This window comes from Ovis canadensis, chromosome 2 (assembly GCF_042477335.2).
Source record: "Ovis canadensis isolate MfBH-ARS-UI-01 breed Bighorn chromosome 2, ARS-UI_OviCan_v2, whole genome shotgun sequence".
In the NCBI taxonomy this organism is placed as follows: Eukaryota; Metazoa; Chordata; class Mammalia; order Artiodactyla; family Bovidae; genus Ovis; species Ovis canadensis.
The window spans coordinates 49,483,246-49,503,989 of record NC_091246.1 but is presented as its reverse complement, the minus strand read 5'-3'; the positions used below and the strand labels follow the sequence as shown (position 1 = coordinate 49,503,989).

Sequence of the window (20,744 nt, the reverse complement as noted above, 5' to 3'; positions counted from 1 at the left end):
CATTAAGCAGATGTACCATAATTTATTTAATCATTTTTTAATGATGCACAATTAGGTTGTTTCCAGTTTTCTGCTGTTATTAAAAAAAAAATCTGCATTGAATGGCACTCGTAGCAGTCAGGGTCCCAGCAGGTGACAGATGGGACATTTGGCTGGGGAAATGAGGACCATTTACTAACGGACTTATTACAGATATGTGGGCAGATACGAAGAGCCACAAGGGATGATGCAGTACTCAGAGGCTGATGACAGTAGGGAGCCATTACCAATCCAGGCCTACCGGGGGAAGGGAGAGAGCAATTACTGGAGTTCTGCAGGAGAGAAAACTGGAGAAGTGTACCTGATGAGAGTTGTGGTCTCTGATAGAGGGGCGCAGCCATCCTATGGCAACCCAGCAGAAGCAATCCCCAGAGGAGTAAAACCTCTGGCCTCATCCTCCTCCTGCCCCCTGATCTCTTGCCAGTGCTCCTCATTGGCCAAACCTACCTGTTAGCCAGAGGTTCAGAGCCTACTGACGTGGTCCTCACAGTCAGCCCCTCCCAGGGAGGAGAGACTGAGGGGGCAAATAAAGAATCCAGTCCCTTGCTGCTCACACTGGTCCCTGGACCAACAGCATCAGTACCTCCTAGGAGCTTCTTAGAAATACAGCTCTTGGGTCCACCAGACACCTATTGAACCAGAATCCATTTCAACACCATTCTCAGGTGATTTGTGTGCACAGAGATTTTGAAGAGTGGATCCAGCACATCTTGGTACATAAATCTCTTCTGCAAGTATATCTACAGTCTTATTATTTATGAACTCTCTTCTAGGATTTTTTCACTGACCCTTATCTTGATCTGGGTCCTCTGAGAATCAAATGCCATAATGGTTTTTGCCTGGGAGAAATGCTTGTATAGGATAAAGGTGGAAAGAATCGGGAAAGAGAAGGAGTGCCTTCAAACCAAGATGCAGGTATAACGGGGAAAAGAGAGTGGGAGGGAAGGAGGCTTGGGTAGAAAGAGCTTCAGATTGCCCTGCGATTTTGGGGATGACTCAAACAGGCTAATGGGGAGTGCCCAGGCAAAGGGAGTCTGCTAAGGCTTCGTGCATCAGACAGAAATGGCTGGGTTCTGGTGTCCCCACCATGCTTGGTCACTGGGAAAAGCCAAAGGAAGCGTAGCCTCAGGAAGAATGTCACAGCTAGAGGTTCTCAGTCAGCTGTCCTCCCAGAAGCAGGTTCTCTTGAAGGGCCAGCTGAGTGGTGCACCTGCATCACAGGCACAATCCCTGTTCAGCCCACTTTGAGTGCCTCCTTTGTGCCAGACATTATGTGTGTTAAGATGGTCCCCAGGGAATCCCACATGATTGTGGAACAGGGCAGACTGTAATCTTTCGTCATCAATTCAGAGTAAAGTGTCAGAGTTCAGAGGTGTCACTGACAGCTTCATGGGAGAGCTTGACCACAAGTTGGGCAGAAAGACTGGATAAGATCTGGGTAGTTGTAAAAAAAGGGAGGAAATAACGTTGGAAAGAGAGAACAGGGGTCCAGAGATTGGTGCAGTGGATTAGCAGGGAGGTAAGAAGTGTGGAAATAATCTCTAAAGAATATTGATTTACCTTAAAATATCTTTTTTTCCTGATAAGATGATAATATTTGTTGTAAGAATTCCAGTGTTGTAGAAATATAGAATATTGGCTTCTTTAGCTCCATGACTTTGGGTATTTACCGTCATATCCCTTGAATCTAGTACATTGGCTGTCAAGTAGTAGGTGATCAATAAATATTTGTTGAAAAAATAGTAAATGGAATGAAAATGAAAGGGCCAAAGAATCTCACTGATCAGAAATTAGTATGACATGATTAATGATTTGGTGAATATTTCTTTAGAGTTTTTCCTTTGTTCATATCAACATACTTTACCCAAATAGGATCATACTATTCATTCAGCTCTACAACTTGCTTTTTTTCACTTGACAATGCAGCTGAAGCTCATTTGTATGTTAAATACCTAGAATTAATGTCATTCTTGTTAATGACACTGTATGGATGTGCAGGACTTTATTTTATAATCTCCTTCTAGTGGATATCTGGGTTGTTTCCAGCTTTTTGATTTTACATACAGTACTCCAATAAGCTTCCTGTAAGCTTATCTCTTGAGCACTTATGAATCTATTTCTGTTGAATAAATTGGTAGATGTGAAATTGCAGAATCAACAGGATATAAATACTAACACTGCAAATAAATCTTGCCTAATTGCTTTCCAAAAGGTTATACCAGTTTGCATTCCTACCAACTGGATAAGAGTGCCTGTTTATTCACATCCTTGACAACACTGGAATTAATTACCTGTTTTATCTTTTCCAATCTGATAGGTGAAAAAGTATTTTGGAGTAAGTTTAGTTTGCATGCTTTTTAAGTAGAGAAGTTGAAGATATTTTGATGCATTTATAGACTTTTTAGATCTCTTTTTTGTGGGAGCTATCTATTCAAATCCTTTGGTCATTTTTATTTCTATTTTTTCTTTTTATTTCTCTGTTAATTTATATATTGAGTAAATGTCATCTGCAAATATGCCTATCTGACTTGTCTTTTCTCTTGAGCTTATATTATTTTGGACCTTACAGAATTTAAAAATTTTTAGTAGTCAAATTTACAAATCTTTTCTGTAATGATCTCTGGGTTTTTTCATCCAATACTTTCATCATTGGATTTTATTTTTTTGTTTACCTTGACATTCTTAGATCATTTGAAATTTGCTTTGGTGTAAAGTGTGGGGTTGGGGCTTCCCAGGTGGCACTAGTATTAAAGAACCCACCTACCAATGCAGGAGACAAAAGAGACGCATGTTCGATCCCTGGGTCAGAAGATCCCACTGAGGAGGGCAGAGCAGTCCACTCCAGTATTCTTGCCTGGAGAATCCCCATGCACAGAAGCCTGGCAGGCTATAGTCCATAGGTTCACACAGAGTCGGACATGACTGAAGAGACTTAGCTTGCATGCAAGGTGTGAGACAGGCATTTAACTTTATTTTTCCAAATGTTTATCAAGTTGCCCTGATCACTGATTGTATCAGCTGTCTTTTCCTACTAATGTTTGAATTACCATTACCATATATCTTACTAGACACTAAAAGAAATATAATGACCCTCTGTGAAGGGAATTAATATGACAAATCAAAAGTGCCTTCTACAGAAATCTGTTGTTTGAGCAGCAAATAAGATGGTGTAATCAAAGAACGAATAAGCTCCTCAAACTAACAAGAAACCCAAGGAGAGGGTAAGCTACTCAGTTGGGAGGAGGTATGAGAAGAATTAAGGTCCTCACTGAAATTGCCCTCTATGGGTGCCAACTTATCAGCATTAGTAATATTTACATAATACTCTGGGTAAGCAGAGTAACTTGTTACTTTACCTCTATTAACACACTATTTTAGTTCTAATAGTTCCCAGGTGGTACCAGTGCTGCTGATCTAAGGACCACACTTTGAGTAGCAAAACACTAGGCATTTTCCATTTGCTCTTGCAAAAGCTCTTTCCACCTTTCCAAACACTTTACTCAGGTACTATTATTATCACCAGCATTTTAAAGGTCAGCACTTTGAGTTGAAAGAGGTTAAGTAACTTTCCTAAGGCCTCACAGCAGTCTGTAATAGGGCTGGGGTTTGAGCTCAAGCAAGTGGGCCCCAAGGAGGTGCCCCTGCCCACGAGGCTAAGTTGCCTGTGGTCTCACAGCTGCCTGCCATTGAGGTGTGTGGCAGAAAATCCTGAACTAGGTCCTTGACCTGGATTCAGATCCTTGTTCTGCCACTTGTGTATTGTGTGACCATGGATAAACTACCTCACTTCTCTGAACCCGAGTTTTCTCATCTGACTACCTTGCAAGGTTGTCAGGGGGTAAAGTGAGATTATACATGAAAAATAAAGTCTAGCAGTCCATTTATTTATATATATATGCAGATATAGATAAGGTCTAGCAGTTTATATTGGAGAAGGCAATGGCACCCCACTCCAGTACTCTGGCCTGGAAAATCCCATGGACGGAGGAGCCTGGTAGGCTGCAGTCCATGGGGTCGCTAAGAGTTGGACACGACTGAGCAGCTTCACTTTCACTTTTCACTTTCATGCATTGGAGAAGGAAATGGCAACCCACTCCAGTATTCTTGCCTGGAAAATCCCAGGGACAGAGGAGCCTAGTGGGCTGCCGTCTATGGGGTCGCACAGAGTCGGACACGATTGAAGTGACTTAGCAGCAGCAGCAGTTTATATAAAGTTTAACAATTTATATATATACATATATATGCATAGACTTTATAATATGATACATATAAATAAAAAGCAGCAGTTTGTTTATATATATGCATATTATAAAGTCTATGCATATATATGTATATATAGATAAATTGCTAGGCTTTATATATATAAACATGCCTGCCTAAGTCCCTTCTATCACGGCCAACACTTTTCGACCCTATAGACTATAGCCCGCCAGGCTTGTCTGCCCATGGGATTCTCTAGGCAAGAATACTAGAGTGGGTTGCCATGCCCTCCTCCAGGGCATCTTCCCAACCCACGGATCAAACCCATATCTCTTATCTACATCAGCAGACGGGTTCTTTACCACTAGCGCAACCTGGGAATATATATATACATATATATATAATCTATATAGGTGCTCAATATTATATATATATATATATATATATATATATATATGCTCAATAAGTGACAACTTGTATGCATTACCTGGGACTTGAACCCAATTCCATCACTCTTTTCTCTGCAACTGAACCTCTGTTGGGAAGTATTCCAATCTGGTAAACGAATCCAAGTTGTAACCCTTGTCTGTTTTCTAATCTGACCACAGATCTTAACTGTGTTGAGTGTTTGGACAGAGGCCAAAAGACACAGCTCCAAGCCTTTCCTATCACACCTGCCTTCCAACCAGCAGACTCTATTGTGGGTGGAGTCACCTCCCACTAGTCTGATATCAGCAGCAGTTCTGGGTCGGAGCTGCAGTCCCTGGCTCACTCCAAACCCCATTCCCCGCTGGAGCCCTGGGGGAGATGCTCATGGAAGAGCCATATTCTCTAGGGAGCCCAGTTACTAGAGACTGTAAATCGAAGCAGATGGCAAGTTAGATCCTACTCTGCCTGAGCCATCAACTTGTTGGACACCATCTCGCCACTCTGTGTCTCAGGCTCCCCATGTGTAAAATGAGAGAATCAGACCAGACTTCTGCTTCCTAACTTTTTGGCTGTGACCCCTTTGAAAATAGAGAATATCTGATAAAAAGCTTTGGACTAGTTTACCAATTTACACACTCTAACTTTCTGTAGGAGATATAAGACTATCAATTTCCCTGAGTTGGGCACCAGCAGAAGGAGTTCCAGATTAACCAATATATGATTTAAAATCTCTGATATCACTTTAACACTCAGGTATCCATATAAACATAACTTCTTCATAGCTGCTGCTGCTGCTAAGTCACTTCAGTCGTGTCCGACTCTGTGCGATGCCATAGACGGCAGCCCACCAGGCCCCCCCATCCCTGAAGCCTTCCTAAACCCCTAAACCAGATTCTACTAGTATAAGTCCTTTTAGCACCCTGTAATTTTTCTTCAAATTACTTATCAAAACCCTAGTAAGTTATCTTTTTATTATCTATCCATTCCAACACACTCTCAACACCATGATGTCAAAAGTATCTGTCTTATGACAAAGATTCTCTCCATGACTAAACTCTAGACAGGTTCCTCCAAACCCTCTTCTTGACTAGGGCTCAATCATGGGCTGTGAAAGCAATAGACTCAACACAAATGATTTTATCCACCCATTTCCCCTCACATTAAAAAGACTTAAACACTAACATAGTTTCAAAGACTATGACCCTGGGACTTCCCTGGCAGTTCAGTGGTTAAGATTCCAGGTTCCCACTGCAGGGTGAGCAGGTTTGATTCCCTAAGAAGAAAACTAAGATCCTGCATGCCATATAGATCAGGCGAAAAAAAAAAAAAAAAAGACTATGATCCCTTAAGTGCCTGCCTGAGAAATCTCAAGGCTATCCAAAGAATTTGCTGTTTGTTCTGTCCAACACCTAAGCAGAGGGCCCTGACCACCTTTTCTTACAGCATTTACTAAAAGGGGCCTACAGTTGTAAATCTTTCTCTGTCCCTTAAGATGTGTATATATCTCCTAAAATTCAGGAGTATCTTTCTCAAAGACCTGAAAGCCATTCTTTTAAAATGCAATCGTCAGAAAGAACAGGGCCTCCGTTTCCCAGCCACAGCGGGAGCATAGAATCTGACTTTGATGACTGCCAGCCAACAGACATGTCTGGGCTAATCATTTACACTGACCAATCCTTTGTAATTTTTTACTTCTTCGACTTTACTTAAAACTCCCAGCCTCTTGATGAAAGTGAAAGAGGAGAGCGAAAAAGTTGGCTTAAAGCTCAACATTCAGAAAATGAAGATCATGGCATCTGGTCCCATCACTTCATGGGAAATAGATGGGGAAATAGTAGAAACAGTGTCAGACTTTATTTTTGGGGGCTCCCAAATCACTGCAGATGGTGACTGCAGCCATGAAATTAAAAGACGCTTACTCCTTGGAAGAAAAGTTATGACTAACCTAGATAATATATTCAAAAGCAGAGACATTACTTTGCCGACTAAGGTCCGTCTAGTCAAGGCTATGGTTTTTCCAGTGGTCATATATGGATGTGAGAGTTGGACTGTGAAAAAGGCTGAGCGCCAAAGAATTGATGCTTTTGAACTGTGGTGTTGGAGAAGACTCTTGAGAGTCCCTTGGACTGCAATGAGATCCAACCAGTCCATTCTGAAGGAGATCAGCCCTGGGATTTCTTTGGAAGGAATGATGCTAAAGCTGAAGCTCCAGTACTTTGGCCACCTCATGCGAAGAGTTGACTCATTGGAAAAGACTCTGATGCTGGGAGGGACTGGGGGCAGGAGAAGAAGGGGACGACCGAGGATGAGATGGCTGGATAGCATCACTGACTCAATGGACGTGAGTCTGAGTGAACTCCAGGAGATGGTGATGGACAGAGAGGCCTGAAGTGCTGCGATTCATGGGGTCGCAAAGAGTCAGACACGACTGAGCGACTGAACCGAACTGAACTGAACCTCTGTGCAAATCAAAGTTGAATGAGTTCATACTGGACCCTCTTTCCTAGTGCAATAGTGTGTTACTGATTCAAATCTGTTCTTCCCACTTTAACAAGTGTCCAGCTTTGTTTATCATTGACATGTGCTCATTATAGGGTGCCTATACCCTGGCATGGTACCTGGCATATCACAGATGCTCAACAATATTTCCTGTTGAAATATGTTGATTAAAATCACCCATTTGTTCCAGTTATCTATCGTTGTGTTACAAACCATCCCAAAACTTCATGGTGTAAGACAATATTATGTTCATGGATTCTGTGGGTCAGGGGTTTGAAGACAGCACTTCTCTGGTCTGATGTCTGGGGACACAGCTGAGATGATGTGAAATGACTGAGGAGGATCCACTTCCAAGATGGCTTCTTCACTCACCTGTCTGATGCCTGGGCTGGCTGGGGTGGCTGAAGGTTGGGTTCAGCTGACACTGTTGACTGGGTGTCTGCCTATGGCCTCTCTATCATGATGGCATCAGGATAGTCATACTTCTTTCCTGGCAGCTCAAGACTCCAACAACAGTGGGCCCATGAAGTTTCCCAAGGTGGAAACTTCATAGCCTTTTATCCCTAACCTAAGAAGTTAAACCTAACTTCTTTGCTAACTTCTTTTCTAGTATAAACCTAACCTCTTTGCTACCATATTCTATTGGTTGAAGCACTTATAAGTCTGCCTTGATTCAAGGGGAGGGAGTTTCAAAGAATTTGCAGCCTTGGTTTGTTTATTTTTATTTATTTATTGGCTGTACTGGGTCTTGTTTCTGCGTGTGGACATTCTCTAGGTGTGGTGACCAGGGGCTAGTCTTGTGGTGCACCGTCTTCTTATTGCGGTGGCTTCTCTTGTTGTAGAGCATGGGACTTGGCCCAGAGCATGCTCTGGGCTCCAGAGTATGTGGACTTCTTTTGCTATGGCTTGAGGCCTCGAGAGTGCAGGTTCAGTGGTTTGTGGCGCATAGGCTCAGTTGCCCTGCGGCATGTGGAATCCTCCCAGACTAGGTATCAAACCCAAGTCTCCTGCATTGACAGGCAGATTCTCCACCACTGGAGCACCAGGGAAGTTCTGCAACCTGGTTTTAAAATCATCATAGTATCAGAGTCAGATTTGGGAAGAATTCTCTTGCAACTAATCCTCTGTTAGACTTGACTGCCTAGGACAGAAAATCCATAGAAACAGTGGCTTCAGTACTATAGAAGTTTCTTTCTCTCTCACATAAACAAAGCCTGGAAGGAGGCCATCTCGACTGGTTCAGTGTCCGCAATGTTAAGGAACTGGACTCCTGCCATGGTGTTTCACCATTTTCACTGGATGACCCAAGGAGGTTGGTTGAGCTCCAGTCCTCATAGCCACAATCCAACCAGCAAGAAGAAAAGGTAAGGAAGTTTCCTTTGAGGACATGACTCAGAAGCCCCATCTGACACCACCATTTATGGCCCATCAGTGGCACACTTAAGTCACTTGGCCATGCCTAGCTGCAAGGAAGGCTGGGAAATCTAGTCTTTATTTTGGAAGATCATAGGTCCAGAAAAATAAGCAATTAAAAAAAAAAAGGATCCTACTGTTAAGTAGAATGAGAAGATTGGATGTTGGCAGATATTTAGCAGTCTCTGCCACACCTTTTTATCCTGTTCTATTTCCTGTTCTGCTACTGATCAGCAGTGGGCCTGAACAAGATGCTTCCTCTGGCCTGGTTACCAAGTTCTCCGGTAATTAAGAAGGAGGATGCTGCAATCTAATAAAGAAGTTGAAAAGATTAAACAAATAAAGTGCCAAGGCTCTGATCTCAGGGAGAAGAACTGGAGCACCACCCAGTCAGCCTCCTTTCTACTTTTCTGTGTGGTTTTCCCCTGGGATTTCTGGGAACAGATTTTGAAAACTCCCAAACAGATTTGCTAAGTTCTTTCCAGCAAGAAGACCTAAAGAATTCATGTCTGTTACATTTTGGGAGTAACTTCTCTCTACACTTAACCAGACTGAGCCCTCCATCAAGTATTAATACTTTCCCACTAAATTCAAATAGGTGCCTGCAGAAGTGAGTGTGAGACACAAAGTCAGCCATGAATTGAGCACTTATTATGTGTCTGACACTGAACCAAGTTCTGGGATCATAAAGTTACCTCAGCCTTAATGAAAGGTGAAAGTGAAGTCGCTCAGTCGTATCTGACTCTTTGGGACCCCATGGACTGTAGCCTACCATGCTCCTCCCTCCATGGGATTTTCCAGGCAAGAGTACTGGAGTGGTTGCCATTCCCTTCTCCAGAGGATCTTCCTGACCCAGTGATCGAACCTGGGTCTCCTGCGTTGTAGGCAGACACTTTACCATCTGAGCCACCAGGGAAGTCTCAGCCTTAGTCCTTTACATTCTTTTTGTTACAAGGTCAGGTTGTGAATTAAGTACAAACCATTCCCAGGTGGCACTAGTGGTAAAGAGACATAAGAAATGTGAGTTCCATCCCCTGGAGAAGGGCATGGCAACCCATTCCAGTATTCAGGCTACAGTCTGTAGGGTCGTAAAGATCCATAGGGTCGTAAAAAGTCAGACACAACTGAAGTGACTTAGCGCACAGTGTAGCAAGAGCATTGAATTGTGTCCCTCCCCACTAAAGATCTTTACAGATGTAATCAAGTTAAGATTATACTACAGTCAAGACAGAGGATCAGGGCTGGCATTAGGGTGAGATGAATGAGGTGAGCTGTGTAAGCACAAGGTCAGATTCTGCCTTTGTTACAGTGGGCCACATCCAATGACCAGTGCCCTTAGAAGATAAGTAGAGAGGACAAAGAGGCAAAATCAGAAGAGTGTCATATGAGTATGGAGGCAGAGATTGGAGTAAGGCAGTCAAGGAATGCCAAGGATGGCTGACAAGGGTGGAAGAGATTCTCCCCTGGAGTCTTCAGGGAGATTGTGGCCCTGCTAATAAGACTGATTACAGACCTCTAGCCTCCAGAACTGAGGGAATTAATCTGTGTTGTTTTTAACCACCTAGTTTGTGGTACTTTGATATGGCAGTTCTTGGAAACTAATAGACATGGCCGGTTTGACATGTCACCTTGGCTAGGCTTTAATCCTCAGTTATTCAGTCAAACAATAATCTAGATGTTGTCTTGAAGGCATTTTGTAGATATGATTAACATTTATGATCAGTTGACTTTAAGGAAGGAGGTTGTTTAGGTGAGCATGGTTTCATCAGTTAAAGCCCTGATGAGCAGAATTGAGATTGCCCTAGAAAATAAATTCTGCTTGTGGACTGTCACAGAGTTTCAACCTGTCCTTCCTGATGGCCTGCCCTACAGATTTTGAACTTGCTTGACCAGTCTCCACAACCGCATAAGCCAGTTTCTTGCAATAAATGTCAATATATCTCTTACTGCTTTGTTTCTTGTGTGGAACTCTGAATTATATACAAAAGGATGATGTGAACTTCAAATACGTTTACCTAAAAAGCTATGGAATTGCTGAAGGTTTCATGGAGGAGGTGGCTTTTGGCAGGGCCTTGAAGGATGGGTAGGAGTTTGTTAGGTGGGGAAAAGCTTTTCCAACAGAGAAAACAGCCTGTGCAAAGGCCTGGAAACCATGCCTCCTCTACCCTCAGTGATAGGCTTACAGAATTTGGAGTCACATTCTGGTGGCCTCTCCTGTCAAGCTGAGGACTTCAGCACTTGTCCTGGAGGCTAGGGAGTCTCCTTTATTTTTTGTTCATGTATCTCTTTATTTTTTTCTTTTTAAACACCAAGATATAACTTTCATAGGTCTAGTGCACAGGTTTTAAAGAAGAACTTGGTGAATTTTTACAAATGTATATATCCATGTAATCCCCACAATAATCAAGATATAGAATCTGGGCTGGGATTAGGATGAGGTGAGTGAGGTGAGCCGTGTAAGCACAGGGTCAGATTTTGCTTTTAAGATTTTGATATTTTGTTCATCATGGACTTTTGGCATTCATTTTGATTTTGAAAACTATTGTTTATTTTGATTACTTAGGTTTATTTGGCCCACATTTGAATTTTCCACCTTGGAGAGAGCTTCATGCCTCACTATAGTTTCAGTTCAGTCGCTTAGTCGGGTCTGACTCTTTGCGACCCCATGAATCGCAGCACGCCAGGCTGTCCATCACCAACTCCCGGAGTTCTCTCAGACTCACGTCCATCGAGTCAGTGATGCCATCAAGCCATCTCATCCTCGGTCGTCCCCTTCTCCTCCTGCCCCCAATCCCTCCCAGCATCAGAGTCTTTTCCAATGAGTCAACTCTTTGCATGAGGTGGCCAAGACCCTATTAAATATTTCCAGCAAGACTCCCTAGGGAAAACCTGGAGCCAAGGCCCAGGGTACTTAACATGAAGGCCTGGGGATATGTGCAATCGTGTTATGGGTGCCTGTGCATGTTTTTCTAAGGGATAGTTCATTCCTTTGATCAATTTCTTGGAGGCATCTGTAAAGTGAGGAATAAGAAACAGAGTAGGCATTGAGTAACAGGGAGCCAGTGGAGGGTTTGTTATGCAAGGTATGGAAGCAATATGTCCTAGGTCGGTATACCTGCAGGCCTCAATGAAATAGCCTGGAGTCAATTAGCCTCACTGTGCCTGGGTCTCCTCATCTGTAAAACGGAGTAGTGCAATCCTCTCTTATTGGACCTATGTTCAATCTCGGTTGGGAAGATCTCCTGGAGGAGGGCGTGGCAACCCATTCCAGTATTGTTACCTGGAGAATCCCCATGGATGGAGGAGCCTGGTAGGCTACAGTCCATGGGCTCGCAAAGAGTCGGACACGATGGGCGACTAAGCACAGAACAGCACGAAGGTCAGAGGAGATAATGGCAGTGAAATTTGTAGCGCCCTGCACAGCGCATCGGAGAAGGCAATGGCAACCCACTCCAGTACTCTGGCCTGGAATATCGCATGGACGGAGGAGCCTGGTAGGCTGCAGTCCATGGGGTCACTAAGAGTTGGACACGACTGAGCAGCTTCACTTTCACTTTTCACTTTAATGCATTGAAGGAAATGGCAACCCATTCCAGTATTCTTGCCTGGAAAATCCCAGGGACAGAGGAGCCTAGTCGGCTGCCATCTATGGGGTCGCACAGAGTCGGACACGACTGAAGCTACTCGGCAGCAGCAGCAGCACTGCGCATTCGGCCAACACTTACGGAGTACTTGCGACGTGCCAGGAGCTGAACTGAGTCTATACCTTTTTAATAAAGCCCACAGTTCGGTGAGGAAGGTCCGCGTCTCAGCTAGACGGCGTGCTGCGGCTGCTGCTAAGTCGCGTCAGTAGTGTCCAACTCTGTGCGACCCCATAGACGGCAGCCCACCAGGCTCCTCCGTGCCTGGGATTCTCCAGGCAAGAATACTGGAGTGGGTTGCCATTTCCTTCTCCAATGCATGAAAGTGAAAAGTGCAAGTGAAGTCACTCAGTCGTGTCCGACTCTTCGCGACCCCGTGGACTGTAGCCCACCAAGCTCCTCGGTCCGTACCCTGCAAATATTCGCCCCCTCTGCAGGCGGGCAGGGCGGGAAGGGGGCGGGGCGCAGGTGGGGCGGGGAGGGGGCGGGGCGGCGCGGCGGTTCCGGAATCCGGGTCTCGGGCTGCGCCGCCGCCTGGGGCGCGCCAGGCGCTGGCAGGAGCTGGCGGGCGTATGTTGGGGCGTGCAGCGCGGAGACGCTGCCCGCGAGGGCTGCGGCGCGGCCGGGAGGCGCTGCTGGCACTGTTGGTGTTGCTAGCACTCGCCGGACTGGGCTCGGTGCTGCGGGCGCGGCGCGGGGCCCGGGCGGCCGAGCCTGGACTCCGACGCACCCAGCGCTCCGGGCGGCGCGACCCGGTCCTGCCGCGGCCGCCGGTGCCCGAGGACGCTCTGGGCGCCCGCGGCGAGGCAGTGCGGCTGCAGTTGCAGGGCGAGGAACTGCGGCTGCAGGAGGAGAGCGTGCGGCTACACCAGATCAACATCTACCTCAGCGACCGCATCTCGTTGCACCGCCGCCTGCCTGAGCGCTGGAACCCTCTGTGAGTCCGCAGGTGGCGGGAGGAGCATCGCCCTCTGAGTCTCCGCGTCTCAGTTTCCGCGGTGGGGAAGTGGCGGGGTGGGACCCGGCTCTCCAAAGACCTGGGGAGCTCGTGTCTTGTTGAGTCACTCGCAAGTGGGCTGTGAAAGTTCATAGGGGTGTGGGAGTGAAGAAAGTTTTAAAAGTATTAGTCGTTCAGCGTACCCGACTCTTTTCGACCCCATGGACCGCAGCCCACCGGGCTCCTCTGTCTATGGGATTTTCCAGGCAAGGATACTGGAGTGGTTTGCCATTTCCTTTTCCAGGGGATCTTCCCGACCCAGGGATCGAACCCGGGTCTTCTGCACTGCAGAGAGATTCTATACCGAGTGAGTACCAGGAAAGTTTTAAAAAGTGACCCCCCCCCCCCAAAAAAAAAAATCTCGGAAACCGACAAATCTGCAGACAGGTTTAATATGAGACCCTTAGGGCGCCCTTCTTGGGTTGTAAGGGACCCCCAACCCCCAGTCTAATTCCTCCTGAAACCTTCTGCTCTGGCTAAGCTAAGGACCCGTCGGCTTCAGACAGGCTTCACTCACTTACCTGTGTGCACCTGTGTGCGCCGGCGCCCATAAATGAACCAGGAGTGAAGGGAACCACGGGCAGGTGAGGTGAAAGGTCAGGGCAGCAAGAAGGGCAGGTCAGAAGCAGCAAGCCTCCTTCCCCCTCTCTGGGAGCTGGATTCCTCAGCTTTACCATAGGAAGACAGGGAGGAGCAGCTGGTGGGAAGGGCTCCTTCTGGCACTGGTTCAGCCTAGCTTGCTCCTGTGGGTGACACAGCTGTGGGACCTGTGTGGTCAGAGGTCTCATTCCTGTTGGAGCTGTTGGCTGGAGGGGTTGTGCCCAGCGCAAAGGGAACAGGCTGGCAGGTGGAGCCTGGCCTATCGCCTTTCCTCTTTTGGCAGGGGTCTTTCAGGTCCCTGCTGGAGTCCCCTCCTGAAAGACTTGGTGGAAAAGAGGGGTCAGAGAGGAGATTCTGGGAGTGGGACAGCTTCCAGTGTACACCAGGCACCACCCTTCCCTACTCCTTGTCCTTCCTGCTTACAGGTGTGGAAATAGGCTTAGGTCAGATGACTCACTCAAGGGCCCAGAGCTGGAAAGTGACTAACTGGGCTTGAGGGACATGGCCCTCCTGGCCCCTTGGGCACTGTGCTGATTTCAGGATTTTTAGGGAACTGCCCTCTGGATTCTTGGCCAGAGAGAGCATGCATGTCTGCAGGGAGAGACCCAGCTCTGCAGCCATCGGCAAAGTGTGGATGGTTGGCACCTCACTGTCTCTGCTGCTTTTCAGGATCTACTTGTGTCTGCTGCTGCTGCTAAGTCGCTTCAGTCGTGTCCGACTCTGTGTGACCCCATAGACGGCAGCCCATCAGACTCCCCCGTCCCTGGGATTCTCCAGGCAAGAACCCTGGAATGGGCTGCCATTTCCTTCTCCAATGCATGAAAGTGAAAAGTGAAAGTGAAGTCACTCAGTCGTGTCCGACTCTTAGCGACCCCATGGACTGCAGCCTACCAGGCTCCTCTGTCCATGGGATTTTCCAGGCAAGAGTACTGGAGTGGGGTGCCATAGCCTATGCTTTTACCTTAGGCATCTTCAGTGTTTATCTTTTTGAGTAGAGCTTTGTTTGTTAGGGTTGGTAGCAGTTCCTCCCCTTCAACCAAATGGTTAAACACATGTTTATCTCCTTGAAACTCCAAGGGTGCTCACTGAGGCAAGGTCTAGGGGAAGCTTTCAGGTCAGACTCAGGGTTCAGACCCAGTTCCTATGAGATAAAACCGTGGCTCTGTCGTTCATCAGCTCTGTGATGTTGAGCAAGTTATCTGGCCTCTCTTGAGCCTCAGCTTCCCAGTCTACAAAATAAGGGATGAGTAGGAATAACACAAGCTAGGAGTTGATGAAACACCTGATACCTGGGAGCACACTATGTACTCAGTTCTTGTTTTATTGCCAACAGTACCCTCAGGAGGTTGCTTTTAAGAGTCATCCAGGGATTGGTCATAAAGTTTTTCTTTTCCAGGTTCCGACTTCCTTTATCTTCGAGGTTGTGAAATCCCTTTGAAACATTGTGGGGTTTATGGTATCCCGTCTCCATGGTGACACAGCTGCCCTGTGTCCTGTCAGGATTTTCTTATAGATCCTGCTGTTGCTTTGACCCTGGGAAGTTAATCCAAACCCAGCGTGATAAGGAATGTGAAGGCCTCTGGCCTTTTAATTCCTGCAACAGGGCCTGTTGGGTCATTCTTGCCTAGCTGGAGAGAAAGGTGAGCTCCATCTGTGTTAGTCTCAGCCCAGCCAGGCCTTCTGATATAACTGAGGTGTAGCCAGTAGTGTCAGGGCCTTTCATGAAGATTCACTTGTTTATTCCATACAGGCATGGAGGACCTGATAAGGTCTTGAGATTTTAGCCTGAGAAACTGGAGTAGCAGCTTAGGAGTTCCGTCAGGGTCATGGTAGGGAGAGGGTTGGAACTATAATTAGTAACAAGCAGAGGTGTGGTTAGGATCCTTGAATGTCATAGCAGAAATGGCCCTGAGGGAGCATCCAGTCTTACTAGAGAGGATAATTTGTGCCCCCAAAGTAACATAGATCTGGAGCAGAGTCAGAATCTTTTATTCCCTCCTCCCTTTCAAGATGGAGGCAGTTATTTATCTATTAATTTTAATTACCCAAACAATACATGTTCACTCTAGAAAATTTTTCATATACAAGGAAGCAAAAATAAAAAATCATCCATTAACGTACCACCCTGAGGAGAACCACTGTTAACATTTTGCTGTGTATCCTTCTAGACTTTCAGGTATACAAAATAGATTTTGAAAAAGACATATATGGGTGTGTGAGTGAGAACATACTCAGACATGAGTATATACAAGGCCCACACACATTTTTAACCAACAGGGGATAAACCTGTTATCATAGGCAAAGAGTTAGGAGCTACTATGGGACTGTTTGGCTTGGTTCTTCTGGTGTCTGCAAGCCTTGATAGCTGCTAGAGAAACTTTGAAGTATTGACTCTAAGTCCTCGAGATTTGACGTAGACCCCCGCCCTTCTGCAAGGCTCATTATTCGCACGCCAGTGGATTAGCTCACACTTTTATTTACTTATTTATTTTTAGTTATGGCACTGAATCAAGGAGGAGGAGGAGGATGACAGGACGTCCTTGCATGGTAGTTTAGAAAGTATAGCACAAATACTGTTTTATTTGAGCCTGGCAAAGAGAGGGAATTTTCACTCTGAGATGGTGACAGGCCAAAGTGGGGAATCAGGTAGCTAGGTCTGTGGCCTTGGGAAACTTTGAACAGTTATGTAAGGGACCGTCCCCAGAAAAATTAGGAAGAGTTTTGAGTTGGGCCGAGGCTGGGGCTGATGTGTAACTAGGGTTGAAAGCTTAGAGCCTGTGAATTTCTCACTCTGAAGAGGAAGGATGGGTGTTTTTGAGGGTGTGGGAGAATACCAGAATTAGATAAAATGGGGATTGATAACAAGTTAGATGCAGTTGAAACTAGTGGTGAAATCATATCCAGTTTACAAAGTAGATGGCGGCCAATAAGGTACCAATACTTGGAGAAAGTTTTCGTTTTCATTGATCAGTTCTTGAGATAATCATCTTCTGTCATTCTCATTTGCATTCTGACCTGTTATTTTAGCAGGATAGAAAGTTGGAGTGACTGCACCCTTGGGGCTGTGCAGTTCCACCACACACGTATGGAGATGCCACACGTGTGAATATCAGCTGTTTTCTGCCATCGCTAATGAGTTGTGAACCACTGGTTAGAAAAGTGTATAAATAATACACAGGTTTTTGCATTTCTCAAATGTTTTGCCCTGGTTTTAGCCTCATTAATGCTATAGTTGCAGGTGTGTGTCTGAGTTTAAGGACTAGGACTTGGGTGCTAGGATGGTGAAGAGTTTCAACATAGCTCCAAGGAGATAATTCAGCAAAAGTAAAGTTTGTGTCTTGCAGGGAGTCAGTTGCGATTTCTCTTTTTGCGAGAGATAGCCTGCTTGTCTGTTCTCTTAACAACAATACCTTTGGAAAAACACATCACACATGGGGTGGAGCTTATTAGACTGTTGTTTCTCTGCTTCCCCAGTAAAGTTATAAACTGAGACTGTTTTACTGGGTCTTATTAGACCCATCTTGTGGTTGTCAGTATGGTTCCATTCTTTGAATCAGTACTTTAAGCCTATAGAACAGGTTCTTTTTAGTTAGAAGTTTCATGATGCTTTCTCCTATCCTTTCACTCCTGTGACCTTAGATTTTAGGCATGTCTCTAATCAACATGTTGCTGGATTTTGTGTTGTCACTGAAAAAAAAAATCCAGACTGACAATCTTTAACTAAATATTTATGTCCATTTATACTTACTGTGCTTACTGAAACTTTAGTGTTTGATTATGCCATCTTATTTATGCTTTCTGCTTATTATACTTTTTCTATGTTTTTTTTCCTTTTTTATACTGCTTTTTTTAATTGATAGAGGTTTTCCTCCCCTTCTGCTTCCATTTTTCTCACTCTACTGATTTGAAAATTATCTATTTCCAATCTTTAGTGGTAAATTTGAAAGTTCAACATCCATTTATAATAAAAACCCTCCAGAAAGCAGGTGTAGAAGGAACATACCTCAACATAATAAAAGCCATATATGATAAACCCACAGCAAACATTATCCTCAATGGTGAAAAATTGAAAGCATTTCCCCTAAAGTCAGGACCAAGACAAGGATGCCCACTCTCACCACTACTATTCAACATAGGTTTGAAAGTTTTGGCCACAGCAATCAGCAGAAAAAGAAAAAAGGAATCCAGATTGGAAAAGAAGAAGTAAAACTCTCACTGTTTGCATATAACATGATTCTCTACATAGAAAACCCTAAATATGCCACCAGAAAATTACTAGAGCTAATTAATGAATACAATAAAGTTTCAGGATATAAAATTAACACACAGAAATCTCTTGCATTCCTATACACTAACAATGAGAAGACAGAGAAATTAAGGAAACAATTCTATTCACCATTGCAATGAAAAGAATAAAATACTTAGGAATAAATCTACCTAAAGAAACAAAAGATATATATAAAACTATAAAACACTGATGAAGGAAATCAAAGATGACACAAATAGATGGGAAAATATACCATGTTTATGGATTGGAAGAATCAGTATAGTGAAAATGAGTATACTACCCAAAACAATCTATAAATTCAGTGCAATCCCTATCAAGCTACCAACAGTATTTTTCAGAGAATTAGAACAAATAATTTCACAATTTGTATGGAATTACAAAAAACCTCAAATAGCCTAAGCAACCTTGGGAAAGAATAATGGAACTGGAGGAATCAAGCTGCCTGACTTCAGGCTCTACTACAAAGCCACAGTCATCAAGACAGTATGGTACTGGCACAAAGACAGAAACATAGATCAATGGAACAAAATAGAAAGCCCAGAGATAAATCCACACACCTATGGACACCTTATCTTTGACAAAGGAGGCAAGAATATACAATGGGGAAAAGACAATCTCTTTAACAAGTGGTGCTGGGAAAACTGGTCAACCACTTGTAAAAGAAGGAAACTAGAACACTTTCTAATACCATACACAAAAAATAAACTCAAAATGGATTAAAGATCTAAACATAAGACCAGAAACTATACAACTCCTAGAGGAGAACATAAACAAAACACTCTTCAGCATACATCACAGCAGGATCCTCTATGACCCACCTCCCAGAATATTGGAAATAAGAGCAAAAATAAACAAATGGGACCTAATTAAACTTAAAAGCTTTTGCACAATGAAGGAAACTATAAGCAAGGTGAAAAGAGAGCCGTCAGAATGGGAGAAAATAATAGCAAACGAAACAACTGACAATTAACCTCAAAAATATACAAGTAACTCCTGCAGCTCAATTCCAGAAAAATAAGGGACCCAATCAAAAACTGGGCCAAAGAACTAGACAGACATTTCTCCAAAGAAGACATACAGATGGCTAACAAACACATAAAAAGGTGCTCAACATTACTTATTATCAGAGAAATGCAAATCAAAACCACGTGAGGTACCATCTCATGCCATCAGAATGGCTGCTATCAAAAAGTCTACAAACAATAAATGCTGGAGAGAGTGCAGAGAAAAAGGAACCCTTTTACACTGTTGGTGGGAATGCAAACTAGTACAGCCACTATGGAGAACAGGGTGGAGATTCCTTAAAAAGCTGGAAATAGAACTGCCGTATGACCCAGCAATCCCATTGCTGGGTATACACATCGAGGAAACCAGAATTGGAAGAGACATGTGTACCCCAGTGTTCATCGCAGCACTGTTTACAAAAGCCAGGACACAGAAGTAACCTAGATGTCCGTCGGCAGACAAATGGATAAGAAAGCTGTGGTACATATACACGATGGAGTATTACTCAGCTATTAAAAAGAATGCATTTGAATCAGTTCTCATGAGGTGGATGATACTGGAGCCTATTATACAGAGTGAAGTAAGTCAGAAAGAAAAACACCAATACAATATATTAATGCATATATATGGAATTGAGAAAGATGGTAACGATGACTATATGCAAGACAGTAAAAGAGATACAGATATAAAGAACAGATTGGACTCTGTGGGAGAAGGTGAGGGTGGGGTGATTTGAGAGAATAGTATTGAAACATGTATATTACCATATGCGAAATAGATCACCATTCCAGGTTCGATGCATGAGGCAGGGTGCTCAGGGCTGGTGCACTGGGATGACCCTGAGGGATGGGATGGGGAGGGAGGTGGGAGGGAGGGTCAGGATGGGGAACACATGTACACCCATGGCTGATTCATGTGAAGTATGGCAAAACCGCCACAATATTGTAAAGTAATTAGCCTCCAATTAAAATTTTAAAAAATTAAAAAACAACAAAAAGAAAGTATATAATTATATATTCAACTCAAAAGATCTAAATTAATCAGCAGATCTTGGAATGCTTTAACACTGATCACTTTCTTTCCCAGTTTGTATGTCATTTTATTCCAGTATTTTAATTCTGTCTTGCTTTTTAAATCAACACATTAAACATTGTTTTAATGCAATATTTGTTTGCATTTATCCACAAGCTTATTTTTTCTTCCCATCATTCTTTCCTGAATGGTGGTCTTTGTATCTTGGAGATCTTTCTGGAATTCTTTTCTTCTTCCTGAAATATATCATGTATTTCTTGCTATAGACAAAGTTATTGTTGTAAACAATCAGTTTTACTTATCTGAAAATGTTTTCTTGTTTTGTTCTTGTTCTTGAAAAATAGTTAGGTTGGGTATTTAATTCCAGGTTGACAGTTTGGCATTTGATGATAGTATTCCACTGTCCGCTGGCTTGCTCCATCACTGTGAGATGTCTATACTGAGTTAAATTTTCCTGTCATTTTTGTTTCTTTGTCCTTCGTTTGAGGTTCTCTTATTTATTTAATCATAAGAAGCATACTTATTCATGTTCTGTGTCTGCTACTTCTAATATCCAGGTATATATATTTTCTTGTTGTTCCTGGACTCTGAGGGCTTTTTT

The 20,744-nt window shown here is 44.0% G+C and overlaps 1 protein-coding gene across 5 annotated transcripts in view; it reads left to right on the top strand.

Annotated features, from left to right (window-relative positions):
- The window catches only part of GALNT12 (polypeptide N-acetylgalactosaminyltransferase 12), a 48,900-nt gene that overhangs the window by 3,744 nt on the left and 24,412 nt on the right, over positions 1 to 20,744 (top strand). For 2 of the 5 annotated variants that reach the window (XM_070292246.1, XM_070292245.1), the window contains exon 1: positions 12,705 to 13,158. The exons of 2 other annotated variants lie outside the window; for them this stretch is intronic. In XM_070292246.1, coding sequence (XP_070148347.1) covers positions 12,794 to 13,158 — 365 coding nt within the window. In that variant the 5' untranslated portion in view covers positions 12,705 to 12,793. Of the gene's footprint in view, positions 1 to 12,688; positions 13,159 to 20,744 lie in introns of those variants that run through there. One more of the 5 variants, XM_069576089.1, reaches the window with a different exon arrangement.